We start from the raw sequence: 18599 nt of genomic DNA, 5'->3' as shown, positions 1-18599 counted from the left end.
AACTAAAGAAATATTAGGATCTGGGGTAGCTTTCTATTTTTTAATGTGTATGTGAGTGCCTGCATGTGAGCATGTGTTTGTCTATTACAGCTGGTGTCCAGAAGTGGGTGTTGGGTCCCCTGAACTGGATTTGCAGGCAGGTGTGAACTGCCCAGTGTCAGTTCTGGGAATGAAACCCAGGGCCTCTGCAAGAGCAGAGTGTTCCTATTGGAGAGTGTTCCTATTGGAGAATCATCTCTACAGCCTCCGTGTTTCAGACTTACATTTTTCCGGTAGATTCTGCTCTGACTAGCACATGCACTCTTCAATGTGTCTAGTCTGCCTTTTTATTATATTGGTTTTTACACGTATGAGTATCTATCTGCATGTATGCCTGTGTACTCCGGGCATGCCTGGAACTGGAGTTACGGATGGTTACAAGCCGCTACAAGGGTGCCAGGAACTGAGCATGGTTCTTCTGCAGGAGCAGTAAGTGCTTCCAACCCCAGCCACCCACCCTGCCCCAGGCCGCTTTTTTCATAGCAGGTATCTCTTCCACTCCGTTCTGTAGTATTTTACAACATCTGGAAATACAAAGGACTCCATAGCCCCTAAAGAGAACCCGTTCACCCCCTTAGTAACCCTGCCAGTCCTCCAAACCCCCCCCCATTCATTGAGCTTTAAGGAGGCAACTGATTTGTAAAGACCGTTTATTTTCAACTACAAATATAAAGGTACATTATAAGATTAAGCAAATGCTTATTCAAACCACACTGATCCCCAAACCCCAGCGACTCTTACACTTGGTGTCCTCTTCTACAACACTTCCTGATAGTCACTCAAACTGTTTATGCATCTATGAGTCATTTCAGAGAAACAATGTAAATCCATTCATAAAATAGGTTTATTGCTGCTCTAACGTATCAGACCTAAACAGGTAAAGAGAAAGAATGAGGCTAACCGTTCTAAATTCAAAAGTTGCTGCATGAATACTGAAGGCAGTCAAATCAATCAGTGATTCTTTAACATTTGTGTGTGTTGGGGGGTGACTCAGACGGTTTTTCAAAATTAAAGGAAAATTAACCCTCCAGGAAAACAAAGCACACACAAAACGTTGTATACAATTTTCGGAGGGTTAGAAACTCAATCCTAACCACTACTATCCTCAACACTACTATCCTCAAACTCGGGTAAAAGCCCATTAACGAAACTAAGGTCTCCGGGAATAGGAACTGTCACATCTGTCTGATAATCCTGGTTATTCCTTTACAGTGCAATGCACACAAATGCTACTTATGAACTAATTCCACCATAACGGTAACTAGTCAACACCAGCAAATCGTTTCTCCCACTGGGAGCCCTGTTGGTCAAATAATTATTTTAAATCCAGAACTTTTCATTAGTGACATTAACACGAACAGTTAACAAACCACTGCTATGCCTATGTGGACCACAACATCACTCTGCAATCCAGGCTCCTGGCTTCACGGGTAAACTCCACACCCCACGACCTCCACCCAGAGAGCGCCCTACTGGCGGGAAGACGCACAGTAACGCATCCTCCGCAAAGCCACGCCTTCAAGGCAAGGTGCCACTGACCGCTCGGCTCCCAAGCCCTTTCTTCAGAGGCTCTGGAGGGAAGAAAGTTACCTCGAGTTCCCGGAAAGAAAGCGGCGGCGATCGCTCCCAGAGCTAAGACCCGTTACCAAGCAGCCTCCCGACCTTCCCGTCACCATAGTGATTCCTAAGCGCTGAGAGCGTTCCCCGTTCCCGCGATACTTGCGAGGTGCCAGTCACGGGAGCTGGCCCCAGGCCCCGCCCCTAGGTGAGCCCGCCCTCTCACTGACTGGTGGCATTGGACAGCGGGGCCCCGCCTTCAGCTGTGGGCGGGGCCCTGCGGGGCTGGGTTTTGTTTTGTTTTGTTTTCCTCTTTATGAAAATTCGGCCGTCGATCCCCGGGTATTCCAAGTGCCGTCGTTCCGGCGGCGCGCAGGCTGCGCTCTGCACAACCGTGCTCCTCTTGAGGACCGCGGGAGAGGCGCGGCCCTGCTCATCCTCCCCTCCCAGTCTGAACCTCCCACTCGCGCCACCGTCCCGGGGGCCGGGGGAGGGCCCCGCGCATGCGCGCGGGCGGCCCGAAGACCGCGGTGGGACTCGCCGCCGCACTTTTTTTTTTTTTTCAAATTCGCGGCTCCCAGAAACCACTGCGCGCGTTTGTAACGAATTTCCGTTCGAGTTTGGATTTTCGGCGCCATTTTCGAGTGAGGGACCCGGAGCCGCGAGCAGCGGCCGGAGCGCGGCGGGGGCGGCCGGGGCAGGCTCGCAGCCCTGCGCGGAGGAGAGCCGCCGGCGGGACCGTGCTTCCCTTCAGGGTCAGGTGTCACCCCTCCTCCCGTGCCCGGCCTGCCGGGGCGGAGGCCTGCGGCCCGGGGAGCGCCGCCGCCTGTCACCCCTCCCCCGCGGCGACCCGTCGGGGCCAGCCCGGCCCGGCTCCTCGGGGCCCGGGGGACTCCGGCCGGCCGGCCCAGAGAGTGGCCGGCGCGGAGCGGGCGGCGGGCGGCCTTCCCGCCGCTGCTGCAGCGGCCGCGAGGGGAGGGGACAGCGGGGCGGGGGACGGCGGCGACTCTCCCCGGCCAGGCGCGGCCGCCCCGGGCGCCGCAGGCTTTTCCCGCTCGGCGGGGACGAGGGGAGCCCGGCCTCCCGGGCGCCGCCGCGGTGTGAGCGGGCACGGACGCGGGGCGGGTGGGTCCTGGGCGGAGCCCGCCCGGCGGCGGCGGCGGCTGGCCGACCTGACTCCAGCTCTCTCCCGCCGCAGCAGCCACCATGCGGCGTAAGGGCACCAGGCCGGCCTCGGTCTGCCGCCAGGAGGAAGCGCCGCCGCCCTCCCCGGACGGCGCCCACGGCGACGGGGACCCCGAGCCGCCGGCCGGCGCGGCGGACAGCGCGGCCGCTGCGGGTGAGTGAATGAGTGAGTGCGGGGGCGGCTGGCGTGGCCGCGGCGGCCTGGGACGGGTGAGGGGGGCCGGGGGCTTCTGGGGTGGGAGCGGCACCGACGGCGGAAAGCGGAGTGGTCAGCGCGGGGTTTCTGAGCGCCTCCGCTCCAGCCTCAGGCTTGCATTGCCTTTCCTTGGTGCGCTGTCAACTTTTCCTTTTCAAAGTGCGTCTGTGTTGAGGGGTGCACGTACGTGGGAGGCAGGGACCCGGAGTTACGAGCAGTCAAGCCGCCCGCTGTGGGTGCTAGGGACGGAACGCGAGTCTCCTGCAAGGGAAAGACAAATCAGCGGGACCCCTTAGATTGCCTTCAAAGAGAAAATAGAATTTGAGGTTGTGCAGCATTCCGAGTGTAGGAATTAAGAGCGTCCGTGAAACTCCTGTGACCATGTTACTGAAGCTTGTGTGCTGCTTAAGTGCTGTCGTTTGGGTTGCATCTCCCGTTCAATGTAGGAAGCAGGGAATCCATTTGTTGGATATTCGCGGGTTTGCTTTATGGTGTGATTTTTTTGACTATGATAAAAGAAAGAATAGTGAATTTTATGACTGGTGCTTTCTTTCACGAATTTTGTTGTTCGTGAAACTAAGGTGAAATATTATCCATCCCCATATTTAGGATGCATTTGTGGAAGATAGATTCCTAGTTTCCTAAATAACATCCCTCCATTCCATTCTTTAAGACTGGCAAGCAATCGGCCTCCACTAACGTAGGCTTTCCCCTCTGCCTTTCCGTTAACCTAGAGACTGCAGGTGAGGAACTTGATAACAGAAGTTTAGAAGAGATTTTGAATAGTATTCCTCCACCCCCACCTCCTGCAATGGCCAGTGAAGCTGGGGCTCCTCGTCTAATGATAACTCACATTGTAAACCAAAACTTCAAGTCCTATGCTGGAGAGAAAATTCTGGGACCTTTCCATAAGGTATTTGCCCATTCAAAGAACATCTTTATTGCAAAATATTTCGGCTTTCTAACTATCCTGGCTCTTTACACCCTCTCCTCCCCCACCCAGCCTAATAAACACACATAAATATGTTGCCTATGCTTTCAACAACAGGAATTAGTTTTTCTTTATCTAGTGTCTTTTCATTAAAAGGGGGTGTTTTCCCGTTGGCAGTTGTAATGGCTTTTGTAAAATGTCTGGGTTAGAATTTGAATATGGTTTTATTTAAAATGTTAAAGCTTGTGCTAGAGCAGAACATGATGTGAGAAAACTCAAAGTGGGTTTTTTGGAATGAATGCTTTTCCCTCAGCTCGCTCATTCTTGGAGTGCTTTCCTTTTCTTAAACTGCTTTTATTTCTAAAGAGAAAGAAAACTCAAATTATGTGTTTTCTAATAACGGAAGCTTTTAAATGCCTTTAGTTTTTTTAAATTAATAGAATTCGTGTGAATGTTTAAATATAAATTTTTTACATTTATTTTTATACAGCGCTTTTCCTGTATTATTGGGCCAAATGGCAGTGGAAAATCCAATGTCATTGATTCCATGCTTTTTGTGTTTGGCTATCGAGCACAAAAAATAAGGTCTAAAAAACTGTCGGTATTGATACATAATTCTGATGAACACAAGGATATTCAGAGTTGTACTGTAGAAGTTCATTTCCAAAAGATAATTGATAAGGTAAGAAGTTATTTTCTACTTGTAAGTTCAAGCAAGAAAAAGAAACTTTGGCATAGCACATTTTGTTATAGATCTGAATTGTTTCTTACATTTTACGTATAATTAAAGCAAAAGGAATATTACTTCTGTGACCATATTCACTTCAACTCTTTGGAAGAAAACTGATTATTGGGGATCTAAATAAGCATTCACTATAAATACAGGCTTCATTTTTAAGTTACACTTTTTATCTCTTTAGACTGTAATCATTTGCAAATCAGCAAATGATTACAGTATTTCAATGTACATTAAATGTATTTTTAGTAGCAGTGTGTATGTGTGTGAGATGAACTGAAAGAAATTTTCTAAGGTTTGAACTACTGTGGTGTTTTTTTGTTTCGTTTAAAATGATACGGGGCAGACTACTGTTTTTGTTTTCTAGAAATAGAATTACAAATAATCAGGTTATTTGTATGATTCTGTGGATGGTTTTTCTCATGTCTTTACTTATTGGCCTAGACAGTTAATGATTCAATAAGCAACTGAAAAGAATCTAGAAAAGAATAAAGGAATGCACATGATGAAGTGGTTAGATAACTTAGGTGCTGGGGATTGTTATTTAGAGATATTTAATTTAACAGACGCATCTATCTTAATCTTCTTAATTAATTCTGTTTGCTTTTGAGTTAGAAAATAGATTGTCAATAAATCAGATATCCAATGCCTGTTAATTTTGATTCATCTAAAATTGAATATGACAGTGCCTTAAAATGAATGAACTTTAATGCTAACATAGATTCATAATTGTTTCTCTTTATCAGGTATATAATTGTGAGATTGTTACAGTTTAACTTTCAATTAATGACAGGAATGCTGTTCAGGAAGGTGCAAAGGGTATCTTGCATTGTGACACACACCTCAACTGACAAGCTGTTCTCCCCCACAAGACCACCACCAAAACAAGTTTCCCTTTAATATTTTCCTTAAATTGTTTCTTCCTGCATAGCTTTTTAACCAGTAAACCTGGTTCCAAGGTTGAGTAGGGTAGGGTTGTTTTAGGAACGGTGGGACTCTTGTCCACCTCCCTTGGCTCTTATTCAGATATGGTTTTTGGCTTGTTTAAAGCTAAATTTTGTTTAGTTGATTTGACTTTTAGTTTTAGAGATCTTTGAGAAAGAAACCGAACAACTTAGAAGTATTTAGTCCCTGATAAAGCAATTTTTTTAATTCATTTTAGAACAATTGTCAGTTTGTATATATATTTAATTCAGGGGAGATAAGGACAAATTGTGTGTGTGTGTGTTTGTCAGAAAATACAAGAAAATTTTTACGAAATATTTAACCCATTGAATTGATTTCAGTATAAAGTAGATGAAATCTGGACCAGATCTGTGACTGAATACCAACCGACTTCTGGTTTTGTTTTTCCTAAAACAGGAAGGGGATGATTATGAAGTTGTTCCTAACAGTAACTTCTGTGTATCTAGAACAGCCTACAGAGATAACACTTCTGTCTATCATATAAGTGGGAAGAAGAGGACATTCAAAGATGTTGGAAATCTTCTTAGAAGCCATGGGATTGACTTGGACCATAATCGATTTTTAATATTGCAGGTAAGTTTATAAAAACTTCCAAGGTTCTTGGTTTTTAATTCTTATTTTGTAATAAAGCTTGAAAGAGTGTTCTTCTGTTTGAATCCTGTTATTTGGAACCTTAAAGTACTATAGCAGCACATCATGGTTTACATACTATAGTCAAGATGCGAATCATTATTTGCTGCTCTAGAAATTTAAGGAAATTCATTCTAATTGGTATGGTTATCATCACATGTTCATTTTATGTTCGGATATCTGACATACTTGTTCCGCTCTAGCAGCACGTAAATATTGGCGTAGTGAAATAAATATTAAACACCAATATTATTGTGCTGCTTTAGTGTGACAGGCATACAGCAGCTCTCACTTCTGCTTGTGCTTCCCTTCACCATTTGAAATAAAATCTTTGGGTAGTTGGCCCTTTTTGTTTGTCTTTTTTTTCCTAACATGAAAACTATATGCTTGATATTTACAAAACCAAATTCCCCGAACACCTAATATAATACTTTTAACATCTATAATAGTAATAATAAAAAAGTTTACTCAAGATGGGTCTTGTTTTATTTACAGTAGCCTAATTCTTAAACCAGTAATATTAGTATCAACTCTTAGAGAAGTCTTTTAAAAGAGAGCATAAAAATTAATGTCTGGTATTTGATTTTTTTATTAGGCCCTGCAGTTGATTGGTTTGGTTTGGTTTTCTTTTGGGGGTGGGGGAGTGGGGGGTGTAGTATATCCTGCTAGTATAACTTGGTGCAAGGAAAATTTTGTCATTTGAGGTTGGTTGGGTTGTTTGTTTTGTTTTTTGTTGGTTGGTTGGTGAAATACGACTTTGTTATGTATTGTGAAATTCCTGTTTTGATTTAAAGATCTCATTCTCTTGTTCTATCCCAGGCTACTAAGAGTATAAGTAAAATTTAAAGAGATGGGTTGCTTATTATGTAGAGGCAGCTGCTGACTGACACACTCTGTCATGTGCTACTGCTGTTAAAATAGGTTAGGAGTTTTAATTTGATAGAAAATCTTTTGTTGTGGTAACTGAGTATTACCAAGTTACAATTTTTCAAACATTTGAGACTATATTCTTAATTATTTTAAGCATGTATCACATAGAAGGCAAGTAAAATTTTCTGGAATAATTAGTACCCCTTAACTATCAAAATGGTACATTTAAAATATTTCAATAAATCACTGTTACTTAAAAATAAATTTTGAAAAAATCAGTTACAAATAAGATTTGATTGTAAATAAGATTTGAATTTATATAGATGCAGTCTTAAGCCATTATGGATGTTTTTGTTTTGCTTAGGTTTTTTTTTTTTAATTAATTGTACAGTTTTGTGGATTTCCATATTCAAGAATTTGGCTTGATAACCTATGGATAAGCTAAATTTAATGGTGGTAACATTTTTTTCAGGAAATTATACTCTTTGTTTATTTTTTGCTATTTGCTTAATTTTATCCTGAGATAATAAGTCTTATGCCGGTGCAAAGTAGACTGTATTTTAGGTCTTGTAAAATTTTTGTGCATCGTATTTATACGTAATTTGGTAATGAAGAAAGATGATAAAGCAATTTCCCAAAGAGATAAGTTGTAAAGTGTCAAGTTTATATTAAACATGTGCTTCTGAAGCACTGGAGTGCTCTTGATTGAACTTAGATAAGAACTTTAGCAACTTGCCTTTTAGGAAGAAAAAGGGGAAATTTGGGCGAGGTAGAACTCTTTAAATTCAAGGGAAAGTGGAAGTAGTTTCTGCGAAAATTTCTTAGCTTTTTATCAGAATCTTTGACACTTATACTAGTAAGAGATTTAAAGCACATGAAATAAGATCATAGCTTCTGTTTTATTCTCCTAATTACTAACATTTGTCTTAAAAATTACCCATGATTAGGGTGGCTAGAACATTGAAGACAGTATCATAATACCAGCATCTAAGACATAAGTGCACAGCCTGGACAGTGGTGCTAATTATATCACATATAATAGAAAAGCAAGTTTTTAAGATTGAGATGCACTGAGTTTTAGAAACTGATTTTAAAAATTTACAGTGTTTATGGATTTGTGTAGTTTAAGCATTTCTACTATGGGATCCATTTAAAATTTCGAGATTAATGTGAAGATGGTTAAGTCCCATTTCTTATCTTTGGGGACAGGCTTACATGGCCATGTGTATTTCAGTTGATTGATTGATTGGCCATTGGTTTTCTATCTTACTGGAGAGATTTTTGTGAGTTGTATGATTATTGGTCCAAACAAGAAAGATTTTATTAGCCTGTATTATTTCATAGTTGACTATAACTTATCTAATTAGATTTTATTGTTTTGCTCCACTCAAGTTAGAGAAATGACAATCCTATGCTTCTGTTACCCTTCAAAGTTACATTAATAAATTGATGTATTGAGAGTGGTTTTGTAAATTCCTTAAAAAACAGAAATCCAATTTCTGTATTTTTTTGTCTTCATGCTACAAAATAAAACATTTAAAACTTTCCTACTCTGGAGAGTGGATTAACCTTGTTGATAATGTTTTTTAATATACTTTTACAGATGGCATGGTGTATATTTGTTGTAGTCTCTTAATCTGTAGAAATAAGGAAAGATGTAAAAAACAAATCTATGACTAAGTTTTGAAAGAAATTTTTGACTAGTTGTCTGATCCAGTTCTCAACTGTGGAAAACAAGCTAGGAAGTTGCCCCTAAGCACCTAGAATAGATACGAAAACCAACCACAGAAGCATTCTCTTTTTTTACTTGTCTACTTTGGACAGATATTATTAACCTTGGGGATTTGGTTACTTGTCATATTGTAGAACAAATTAGGGTAAACTGTACTTGAGGAATAAAGAAGTTATAGTTCGGGAAAATGAAAATTATTTAGGCAAAGCAAAAATTAAAAAGCCCAGAGCAGTTGGAATATTATCTGTGGTAGTGATTGTTAGCACACATGAGGCTGTGGGTTTGGTATCTAATAATGCACATAAGTGTTGCCTGCTTGTATACATGTGTACTGTATATGTGTTTAGGGCCAAGATGGTCATGAGAGAGCATCAGACCTGGAGCCAGAGTTACGGAATGTTGTGAGCCACCATGTCAGTTGGTCTTAGGAACTGGGCCTGGGTCCTTTGCAAGAGTAGTCATTAGTCTTAACTGCTGAGCCGTCTGTCCACCACTCCCCCCTGTATTTCTTTTTATGGAATCCCGGGTGCTGGGATTCCAAATGTGTGCTCCCATACCCAGTTTTCTCTTAGGTTTTTGGTTTAACTGAATCACAGTGTCCTTGTTTGCTACCCAGCAATGCCTTTATTAAGTCAACCTAAGCTCCTTTCTAATTTTTCCCTCTTCTGTTGCTAGGGATCAAATGCAAGGCCGTCTGCAAACACTACCACTGAGCTGCATACTCGAATACAGCTATGTGGGAGGGGTGTTAAAATTTTGTTCAGAGCTGAGTGGTAGTGGCCAAGGCATATGCCTATAATTCCAGTACTCAGGAGGCAGAGGCAGGAGATCTCTTGAGTTGAAGGCCAGCCTGGTCTACACAGAGAAACTGTCTGAAAAACAAATAAATACTTTGTTTAGTCTCAGCTCTCAGGAGGTAGGCAGACTGATCTCTTGAGCTCTAGGCCTACACAGAGAGACCTTATCTCAAAAAAAAACTATAGAAAGTAGCAATAACTGTGAGGGCAAATGAATTTTTACCCACTTTAGGTACACAACTTGAAAAGTCTTTTAGAGGTGATTGTCCTATTACTATATGATGTGTAACCTTGGAGTGAAAGAGTCCTTTTAAGTTTAAACTGCTGCTGATTTTTTTCCTGAATAATAGAAAAAGGATCCTTGGTGGTTTGGGTGGTTACTGCTGTTGCAGAGAACCTGAGATTGATTTCCACCGTATAGTTTACAACTGCTTGTAACTCTGCCTCCATGTAGCAAGCTCTTCTGAACTCCAGAGACCCCTGCACTCATGTGGGCACACAGACACAATTGTAAATCTTTTTTAAAAAAATTATTTCAGAGCCGGGCAGATCTCTGTGGGTTTGAGACTGGCCTGGTCTACAGAGCAAGTTCAGGATAGTAAGGGCTGTTGCACAGAGAAACCCTGTCTCGCAAAAACAAACAACAAAAAAAGAAAAGCTCTAGGTTGACATTAAAAATTCACCTTAGGCACTGGAGATGACTTAACAGTTATGAGAGAGCCCACCTGGCAGCTTACAACCAGTCCCAGATGATCTGACGCCCTCTTCTGGCCTTTGGGGGGTGCTGCCTGTATGTGGTGCATAGGCATCTATGGTAGCACCACAGCCTGCGTGTAAACTAATCAGATGACTTTTAAGCCCTGGCTGTGCTTTAGTCGTCCAATAACTGCGCTTTAAGATGAGTGCAATAACAGGGTGTGGTAGCATTCTCATTTAATCCCAGGACTCAGGAGGCAGAGGCAAGGCCAGCCAGGGCTACATAGAGAGAGAGGCTCTTTCTCAAAGGAAAATAAAAACAGTACAATATAATACAATCTAAAACATACTGCTGCGTGAGACTTGTCATGAAACTATTTTGATCCATAATTGAATCTGTCTTTAACTCAACTACTTTACTAGAGAGAGGAAATCAGCCCCACATCATCTTTTTTCAGAAAGAACAAATAATAACTACCATGCTTTCTCTCAAACTAGGTTACTGTCTGATAACTACACCTAAAGGTAGTTTGGGCAGGAAACACGTGATGCTATTCAAATATTGGATTCCAGGAACCAAACTCAGGTTTCACTGGATCCCGGGTTTTTATTATCTGAAAAAATGTTTAATACCTTGTGGTCATTTGACTCAAATGTGGGGGTGGGGTTTGGCATTTTTTTCTCATTGTTGTGCATCTTAAAGTAGACATTTAAATTTTAAGTCACCTTCAGTTGGGTAATATATTTTATAAATCATGGGTACTACTGAGCATTTGTAATGCACAGCACTATATCCACAACCAAATCATTCTGCCCAAATTCTAGCAGTGCAACTGTTGGTAAACTTTCCGTAAATAACTCTGAATAAGAGTCTTAACTTCCTCAGTGACTAAAAGTTCACTACTATAATCCCAGAGCTTTGGGCATACTTCAGATTTGGATCCTGTCTATACTTACAATTGTTGATGCAAACGTGAGAACCGATGGGAAAGTGTTCTACATAAATACCTCTATAATATAGTAGTAGAATAAAAACACAGGCATTTTGGTTTAGCTTCACTCTATACCTCGTTGACCATGTGGTGCTATGGGATCATCAAAGTACTGACTTTATGGCAGTCTGTAATCCCATAGCTCTTGGGAGGCAGTAGCAGGCAGAGCCCTTCAAACTCAATGCTAGGTTACACATAAACCCTGTCTTAAAATCAGGCAGAGTGCATTAGTGAGTAGATTCTAAAAGCTTCAGTAAATTTTCACCTGGTTTTTAAGTTTCAGTCATCCATTTACAAAGACGGGAATCAATAAGTGTGTTTTCTAAATATCTAGGGTTTTTCCCCCACTTAGCCTGTCTATTTGCTGTTAAAATGTTTAAAGAACAACAAAAAAAACTACAGAATTAATTGGTTGCCTGATAATCAGCTTTCTAGGTACTGATTATAGATTCTTTTTAGGTAGTCAAAAGATTTAAATTATAGTTCAAGGTTGATATATTGATTACAAATAAAGTTTTCCTGTGTAGCATATAACGGTAAACTATTTGCTCTTGTGGTCGGAGTACTTAAAGGGAAAGATAGTTTTCTTTTCCAGTTGAGACTCTCTGTTCAGAAAAATTAGAATATTAAGTTTTAGTCATCTTTTCTGAAGTGGGTCACTTGTCAAACTCACACTAGGTTTATAGAGAAATTAGATAACTACATAGTGAAACTTGAAGCACTTGGGCAAGGTTCCTTATACAGTTTTGAAATTTTTTTTTAGAATGAGAGGCCATTAGCAAATTGTTAGTAATAATTGGTAATGTACCCTGTGAATTTTGCTTAACAGAAAAATTTGTTTACTTAAATCCACAACATAGGGGTGTGTGTGTGTGTGTATTGTCAGCAATTTTATAAGAATAATATAAAAGGGATTTCAGACCCCTTGGATAAAACATCTGTAACCTACTTGATGAATATCATTTAGTTGGAATTACCCTGTTGTTGCTGAAGAGATTTAACTACAGAACACAATGAGTATGGATGTGACTCTCTTAAAGGGTGAAGTCGAACAGATTGCTATGATGAAACCAAAAGGCCAGACTGAGCATGATGAGGGCATGCTTGAGTATTTAGAAGACATAATTGGCTGTGGACGGCTAAATGAACCTATTAAAGTCTTGTGTCGGAGAGTTGAACTGTTAAATGAAAACAGAGGAGAAAAGGTAAATGAATCTTCAGTAGACATTAGTTGTCAATGAGAATGTTTTATTTATGCAGTTGAATTTACTGAGTTGAAAACTTTATAATTCATACAGAAGACTTTGGATTTTTTTTTCTCAACCCTCTATTTTGATATTAGCTTTTGAATGAAATCTTTTACTTGGTGTTTATGTTTCAGTTTGATTTTACATATGAAATATGTTTTGACTCTTTAAATTTTGTAGTTAAACAGAGTTAAAATGGTGGAAAAGGAAAAGGATGCCCTAGAAGGAGAGAAAAACCTAGCCATTGAGTTCCTTACCCTGGAAAATGAAATATTTAAAAAAAAGAATCATGTCTGTCAGTATTACATGTAAGTAGTCTGATGTAAGCATCAAAGCCTTCTTTTTTTCTATAATGTAATTTTTCTAAAAGTCACTCACTTTTAGTGTCCTATTTTAAAGGTGGAAGGAAGAAAGTTATGCCAAATGAGTAGTAATAGTATGTGCGCATATGTGCACTGCATGCAGTAGCCTCATCATTAAGGGATAATATTCAGAACCTGGCAAGAAATCATAGGTAGTACCAAACCCATATATATGTACTGTCTGTTTTTATTTGTGTTCTATAGAAGTGCCACAAAATCAGAGTTAATCAGCCCTTGCAGGACTTAGTTTTTGTTGTTTTAATTATTGCTATTACTGTACAAGGGTAGGTGAGTGCTAATTCCTCCAGGTAGGAAGACAGTTTTCAGGGATCATTCTCTCCTTCCATTAGGAGGTTCCAGAGATCAAATTCAGGTCATCAAGTATATTCTTCTGCAAGCATCTCCCCAGTCCATTTTGGTTTTTTTTTGTTTTTGTTTTTTTTTGGTTTGGGGGAGCATGCGTGCATGTGTGCATGTGTAAGCATATGCATGTGCATACAGAAGCCAGAACAAAATACGGAGTGTCTTCCTCTGTCCCTCTCCACTTCATCCCCTTATAGGGTGTTTCCCTAAAACAGAAGCTCACGTTCCAGTTAGGCAAGCTAGCGACCAGTCATGCTCCCCGCCCCCGGCCCCTAATGTTGATGTTAACAGCACACTTAACCATGGTACTGATTTTACTAATGATACTTTACATTCTCTTATTTTTCCCCTCTAGTTATGATCTGCAAAAAAGAATTGCTGAAATGAAAACTCAAAAGGAAAAAGTTCATGAAGATACTAAAGAAATCACTGAAAAGAGCAATTTGCTTTCGAATGAAATGAAAGCTAAGAGTTCAGCTGTGAAGGATATAGAAAAGTAATACGCTGGGAAATACTAAGTATTTAAATTGAGTTTTTCACATGTGTCTGCATGTAAACGTACAGCAAACTTTGACTGTAATATTTCCCAGTAAATAGTCCTTGTAGGGACCAGCACCTCCTTCCTTACCTATCTATCTCATTGTTACAACAGTCACACATTAAGGAATGCCCTGGTGGCACAATACATAAAAAGCTAAACCATAAGCATTTTACCTGACCCATTAGCCCTAATAAGTTTACAAATTTGACTTTGAAATAGAATTTTGGTTATTTTAGGTAGACTTTGAAAATTATGATGGCCCTATTCTATGCCAACTTTCAATGACATAGTATCTTTGAGTGAGTTTTATGGAATTTTTATGGACAGTTTTTTTATATACCTAGACATAGTAAAAGAAGTCTTTCCTCATTAGATACACAAAACAGCTCTCATGATTTGGGAAAAAAATTTGTTTTCAACTATCAGGGAAGATCAGTGTAAACATTTTAGAATTCTAATTAATAAGAGTTTGCCATGAAAGACTATCTATGGCTAATATTTACTTTCTTTGATAGGAAACTCAATAAAGTTATAAAATTTATTGAAGAGAATAAAGAAAAATTTACACAGCTAGATTTAGAAGATGTTCAACTTAGGGAAAAATTAAAACATGCTACAAGTAAAGCCAAAAAACTGGAGAAACAACTTCAAAAAGATAAAGAAAAGGTAGGTATTAGTGAAAGCAATTTTTCAAGTCTAAATACCAGATCTGGTTGTTTTCCCTAATTTACTTGAATTTGGTTTCCTAAGATTAACTTGAGATGTTTATAATATAAGTATTTTATGTCTGAACACAATTTTGTCCCAAGGGATATGTTATAGATTATGAGTTTTAGAGTTTACATTAATAATATTGTTGGAGAAACATCCACCCAGTGAGCAATTCTGTTTCTTTGGTGGTGATAATTTTCTTTTTCCTAAAATAATAATTTAAAGGGTTAGAGTGTTTTATGCTTTTGGTTTTTTTTTTTCCTTTTTTTTTTCTTTTTTTTTTTTTCTTTTTTTGAGATAAGCTCTCACTATGTAGCACTTGATGGCCTGGAACTCCCTGTATCAGGCTGGCCTCAAACTCACTTGGATCCTCCTGCCTCTCTCTCTGCTTGCTTAGTACTGATGGCTAAAGAGGATGTTTTTGATTCGATATTACAGTTTTAAACCCCCCCCCAATCATTTACTTGTGTTTCTGCATACATACGTATGTATACTATTGCATGTATCTGAGATCAGAGGACAACTTAAGGGAGTTGGTTAACTCCTTTCACCTTGTGGGTCTCAAGAATCAAACTCAGGTCATCAGGTGTGGTAATAAATACCATTACTTACTGAGCAGCCTTCTTAGCATCCCCATAAACTTTAGAGTAACGCCTGCCTTCTTCTACAGAGTAGCAAACAGAGAAGGCAGGCATATAGGTGACAGACTCTGTTCTGGGGATAAAGTTTTAAAAATGAATTTTGTGACCTACACAGATGGCTTAGTGATCACTGGCTACCAGTACCCTCTTGTCAACTCACAGCTGTCTACTTCTCTGATCTCAGATGCCCTCTGCTGACATCTGTAGTCATTGTATGCTTGTACTGCACAGACATTCAGTAAACAGTCATACACATAAAATTAGAGAGCGTCAGCCAACAAAAAATATATATATATATATATATATATATACATATATATGGGTGAGGTTTGGACCAGAAAGTAAAAATGACTAATTAGGTAGCTAAGTAATTTGGCATCTCAAGTTATAGTTATAGCTTTATCCAATAGATATTAATAGATAGATGACACCCAAGACTCGGTTTTTATTTCACCTTTAAGGATTTTCCAAATGTATTTGTACTCACTACTTATGCTGAAAAAGAAAAATAAAGCTCAAATTCTATGAAGACATTAGCTTTTTATTTTAAGATATTTTTTATTATTATGTGTGAATGTGGGAGTACCATAAATTTTGGAGCCCCTAGAGCTGCAGCTAACAGGCAGTTGTGAGTACCTGAGTGAGGATCTAAGTTCAAAGAACTTAGACCTGGAAAAGCAGCAAGTGCTCTTAACTGCAAGACAGCTCTCCAGCCCTGAGGGTTAGTTTTTAGGAATAAAATGTCACTATATGATCACTACCAGAAGATACCGGGATAAAAATGTTAACTCTAAGAGTACTCTGAAAGGTAAGGTTCTTAAAGATCTTATGATTGGGTTGGGAGCAAACAAAGATAGTTTGCTGTGTGTTGTCTTCAGATAACTGCGAATAGAGGTTTAGGTACATTTTAATAGTATTGGGTACTCTTGGGAATGTATTTCCATAACCTTAATTTATTTCATAATACCAGGTTGAAGAGCTGAAGAGTATACCTGCCAAGAGTAAGGATATCATAAATGAGACAACAACTAAAAACAATTCTCTTGAGAAAGAAAGAGAAAAAGAAGAAAAAAAATTGAAGGAAGTTATGGATAGCCTTAAACAGGAAACACAAGGGCTTCAGAAAGAAAAGGAGGTAAGTTAGTTTTTAGTTTTGGGATTTTGTTTTTTGTTTGTTTTGTGTGTGTGTCTTTTTCTTGATTGTTCAAAGATGGGGGTGGGGAGTAGAAGCAAAGTTATGTTATATAACAAAGACTGTCTCAAACTGTTGAACCTTTTAGTTTAATATACCTAAAACTTCAGTCTAGACTATTTTCTGTTTTTCTCTATTGGCGGCGGGGGTGGGGGGTTGTTAAATGAAGAAGACTGTAATGGTAGAAAATGTGAGGCCAGTGCTTTGACATACAGCCATTCTGTGCAATCATGTTTTCTTATTTAATTGAGGATTTTTCCATGTGTCTTTTACCCTTGTTAATGACAAGGTTATGAAAGAAATCTTCCCATAATGCAAAGATTTGTCAACATTAATACATTTGAGGAAACTTTCTGAGTAGTCCTTACACTAGGTAATGTAGAAACAGTACGAACTCTGGACTTTGAGGTCTAAAGTTTTCCTTAATTGTTACCTTTTATTTTAATTTCTGAAATGTCCGTGCAAGTAGCCTCTTCACAAAACTCATAACATCAGTTAGTGAAGACAGTGAGTATATGATGACAACCATGTATAGACTCCTTTAAACTATTCCACTTAAAAGAATTCTCTCTTGATACCTATTGTATTTATAGACTTCCTCAGGAAGTATAATTTACATTTTGGTCTAAGGTTGAAAATAACGTATTTCGTATTTAATGAACCCATTTTGACAGAGTCGAGAAAAGGAACTTATGGGTTTTAACAAGTCAGTAAATGAAGCACGTTCAAAGATGGAGGTTGCTCAGTCAGAGCTTGATATCTATCTCAGCCGACATAATACAGCAGTGTCTCAGCTAAGTAAAGCGAAGGAAGCTTTAGTTACAGCTGCTGAAACTCTGAAGGAAAGGAAAGCTGCAATCGGAGATATAAACACAAAGCTCCCTCAGACTCACCAAGAATTAAAGGAGGTAAAGTTTTGCTTCTGTTTCATCCAAACATTGTCAACCCCCTAGAATTATATGTGGGTCTTTTGTCATTGTCGTCGTCATTGGTTTGTTTTAATATCAGTGTTTAAAGTGATTGGCAGAAAGAAATTTTTTTCTCAGCATGCTTGAGAAAGTATTTCAGTATTTGAATGGGCTGATAATTAGCTAGAGTTAGAGGTATGCATACATCCAAAAACAGAATTTGAAGAAACTTAACTATGGTCTCTAAAAGCAAACAATAAATAATGCTGCCACAATCCTCAGGCTGCGCATGTAGCTCAGTTGGTAGAGTTGCCTGGGGAGCATGAAGTCCTGGCTATGATTCCCAGCACCACTTAAAATCAGGAATGTTAGCATTTGAGAGGTGAATGGAGGCTAGAGGATCAGTTCAAGGCCAGTGTTGGCTATGCCTGTTGGGGGAGGGAGAGGATTTCTCTAAATCGATAAATGTAGGTGACTTGTATAAAGAGAAATGAAAATAAATTTCCAAACTTTTTAAAGTGAGAATGTAGATTACCCAATGTGGGTAATGGAAACTAGATTTTTTTATAAGAGCAGCAAATGCCCGGATCTGCTAAGCCACGTTGTGTGATTCCTAATTGCCAGTTACTGTAGATCTGGGGGTTCCAATACTTTTGTGTACTCCAGGGACACCTACACATACACACACAGGTATACATAATTTTTGTTTAAATTTTTAAGATTTATTTATCTATTTTATGTATAGGGATATCTTGTCTGCATGTAAATCTGCATGCCAGAAGAGGGCATCCGATGCCATGAGACTACAGTTATAGATGATTGTGAGCCACCATGTGGGTGCTGGGGATTGAATGGAGTGTAACCAGTGTGATATTAACTGCTGAGCCATCTCTCCAGCCCCCAAAATAAGTTTAAATTTTAGTAGATTTATACTGTTTGATCATCAGTTTCCTGATGTGTAAATTTTAAATGTAATTTAAATTATATCCAGAGAATATTTGTCTTTGTAGTGATTTGATTTGTTTAATCTGTAACTTGAGCTTTACTTTATGTCTGTGTAATAAGGAATGGGGAAATAGCAGTTATATAAGACATGGTTTCTAAATTGAAAATTGGAAGACTCAGTTTGGGTGTGTGGGGTCCTCTGGTTGGTAGCTATCCCAATCATACTTTCCCCTCTACTTAGGAACCGTGCCTCTTTGTTTTGTTGTTTACTTAGCCAAAAAGCCATAATATAACCATAGTATTGCCCAGCTACATGTACCTGGATTTGGTTTTGTTTAGGGCAGAACTTGAGAACTGGTACA

The 18599-nt window shown here is 39.5% G+C and overlaps 2 protein-coding genes across 3 annotated transcripts in view; one reads left to right on the top strand and one right to left on the bottom strand.

The window, feature by feature from the left end:
• Ift80 (intraflagellar transport 80) overlaps positions 1-1784 on the bottom strand; it is a 116846-nt gene extending 115062 nt beyond the window's left edge. The window contains exon 1 of the mRNA XM_040752654.1: positions 1630-1784. The gene's annotated coding sequence lies outside the window, so the exon portion shown is untranslated. The remainder of the gene's footprint in view (positions 1-1629) is intronic.
• A 459-nt stretch (positions 1785-2243) lies between these two features.
• Smc4 (structural maintenance of chromosomes 4) overlaps positions 2244-18599 on the top strand; it is a 27875-nt gene continuing 11519 nt past the window's right edge. Inside the window, exons 1-11 of one of the 2 annotated variants that reach the window (XM_013124970.3) lie at positions 2244-2351; positions 2795-2935; positions 3712-3890; positions 4399-4590; positions 6007-6183; positions 12368-12532; positions 12755-12882; positions 13655-13795; positions 14356-14506; positions 16163-16327; positions 17059-17292. In XM_013124970.3, the coding sequence (XP_012980424.1) occupies positions 2803-2935; positions 3712-3890; positions 4399-4590; positions 6007-6183; positions 12368-12532; positions 12755-12882; positions 13655-13795; positions 14356-14506; positions 16163-16327; positions 17059-17292 (1665 nt within the window). In that variant the 5' untranslated portion in view covers positions 2244-2351; positions 2795-2802. The remainder of the gene's footprint in view (positions 2352-2794; positions 2936-3711; positions 3891-4398; positions 4591-6006; positions 6184-12367; positions 12533-12754; positions 12883-13654; positions 13796-14355; positions 14507-16162; positions 16328-17058; positions 17293-18599) is intronic. The other variant, XM_013124971.3, reaches the window with a different exon arrangement.

This window comes from Mesocricetus auratus, unplaced genomic scaffold, assembly GCF_017639785.1.
Source record: "Mesocricetus auratus isolate SY011 unplaced genomic scaffold, BCM_Maur_2.0 Super-Scaffold_100009, whole genome shotgun sequence".
NCBI classification, from domain to species: domain Eukaryota; kingdom Metazoa; phylum Chordata; class Mammalia; order Rodentia; family Cricetidae; genus Mesocricetus; species Mesocricetus auratus.
Note: the sequence above shows the minus strand (reverse complement) of the source record. Positions and strands in the feature narration are given on the sequence as shown.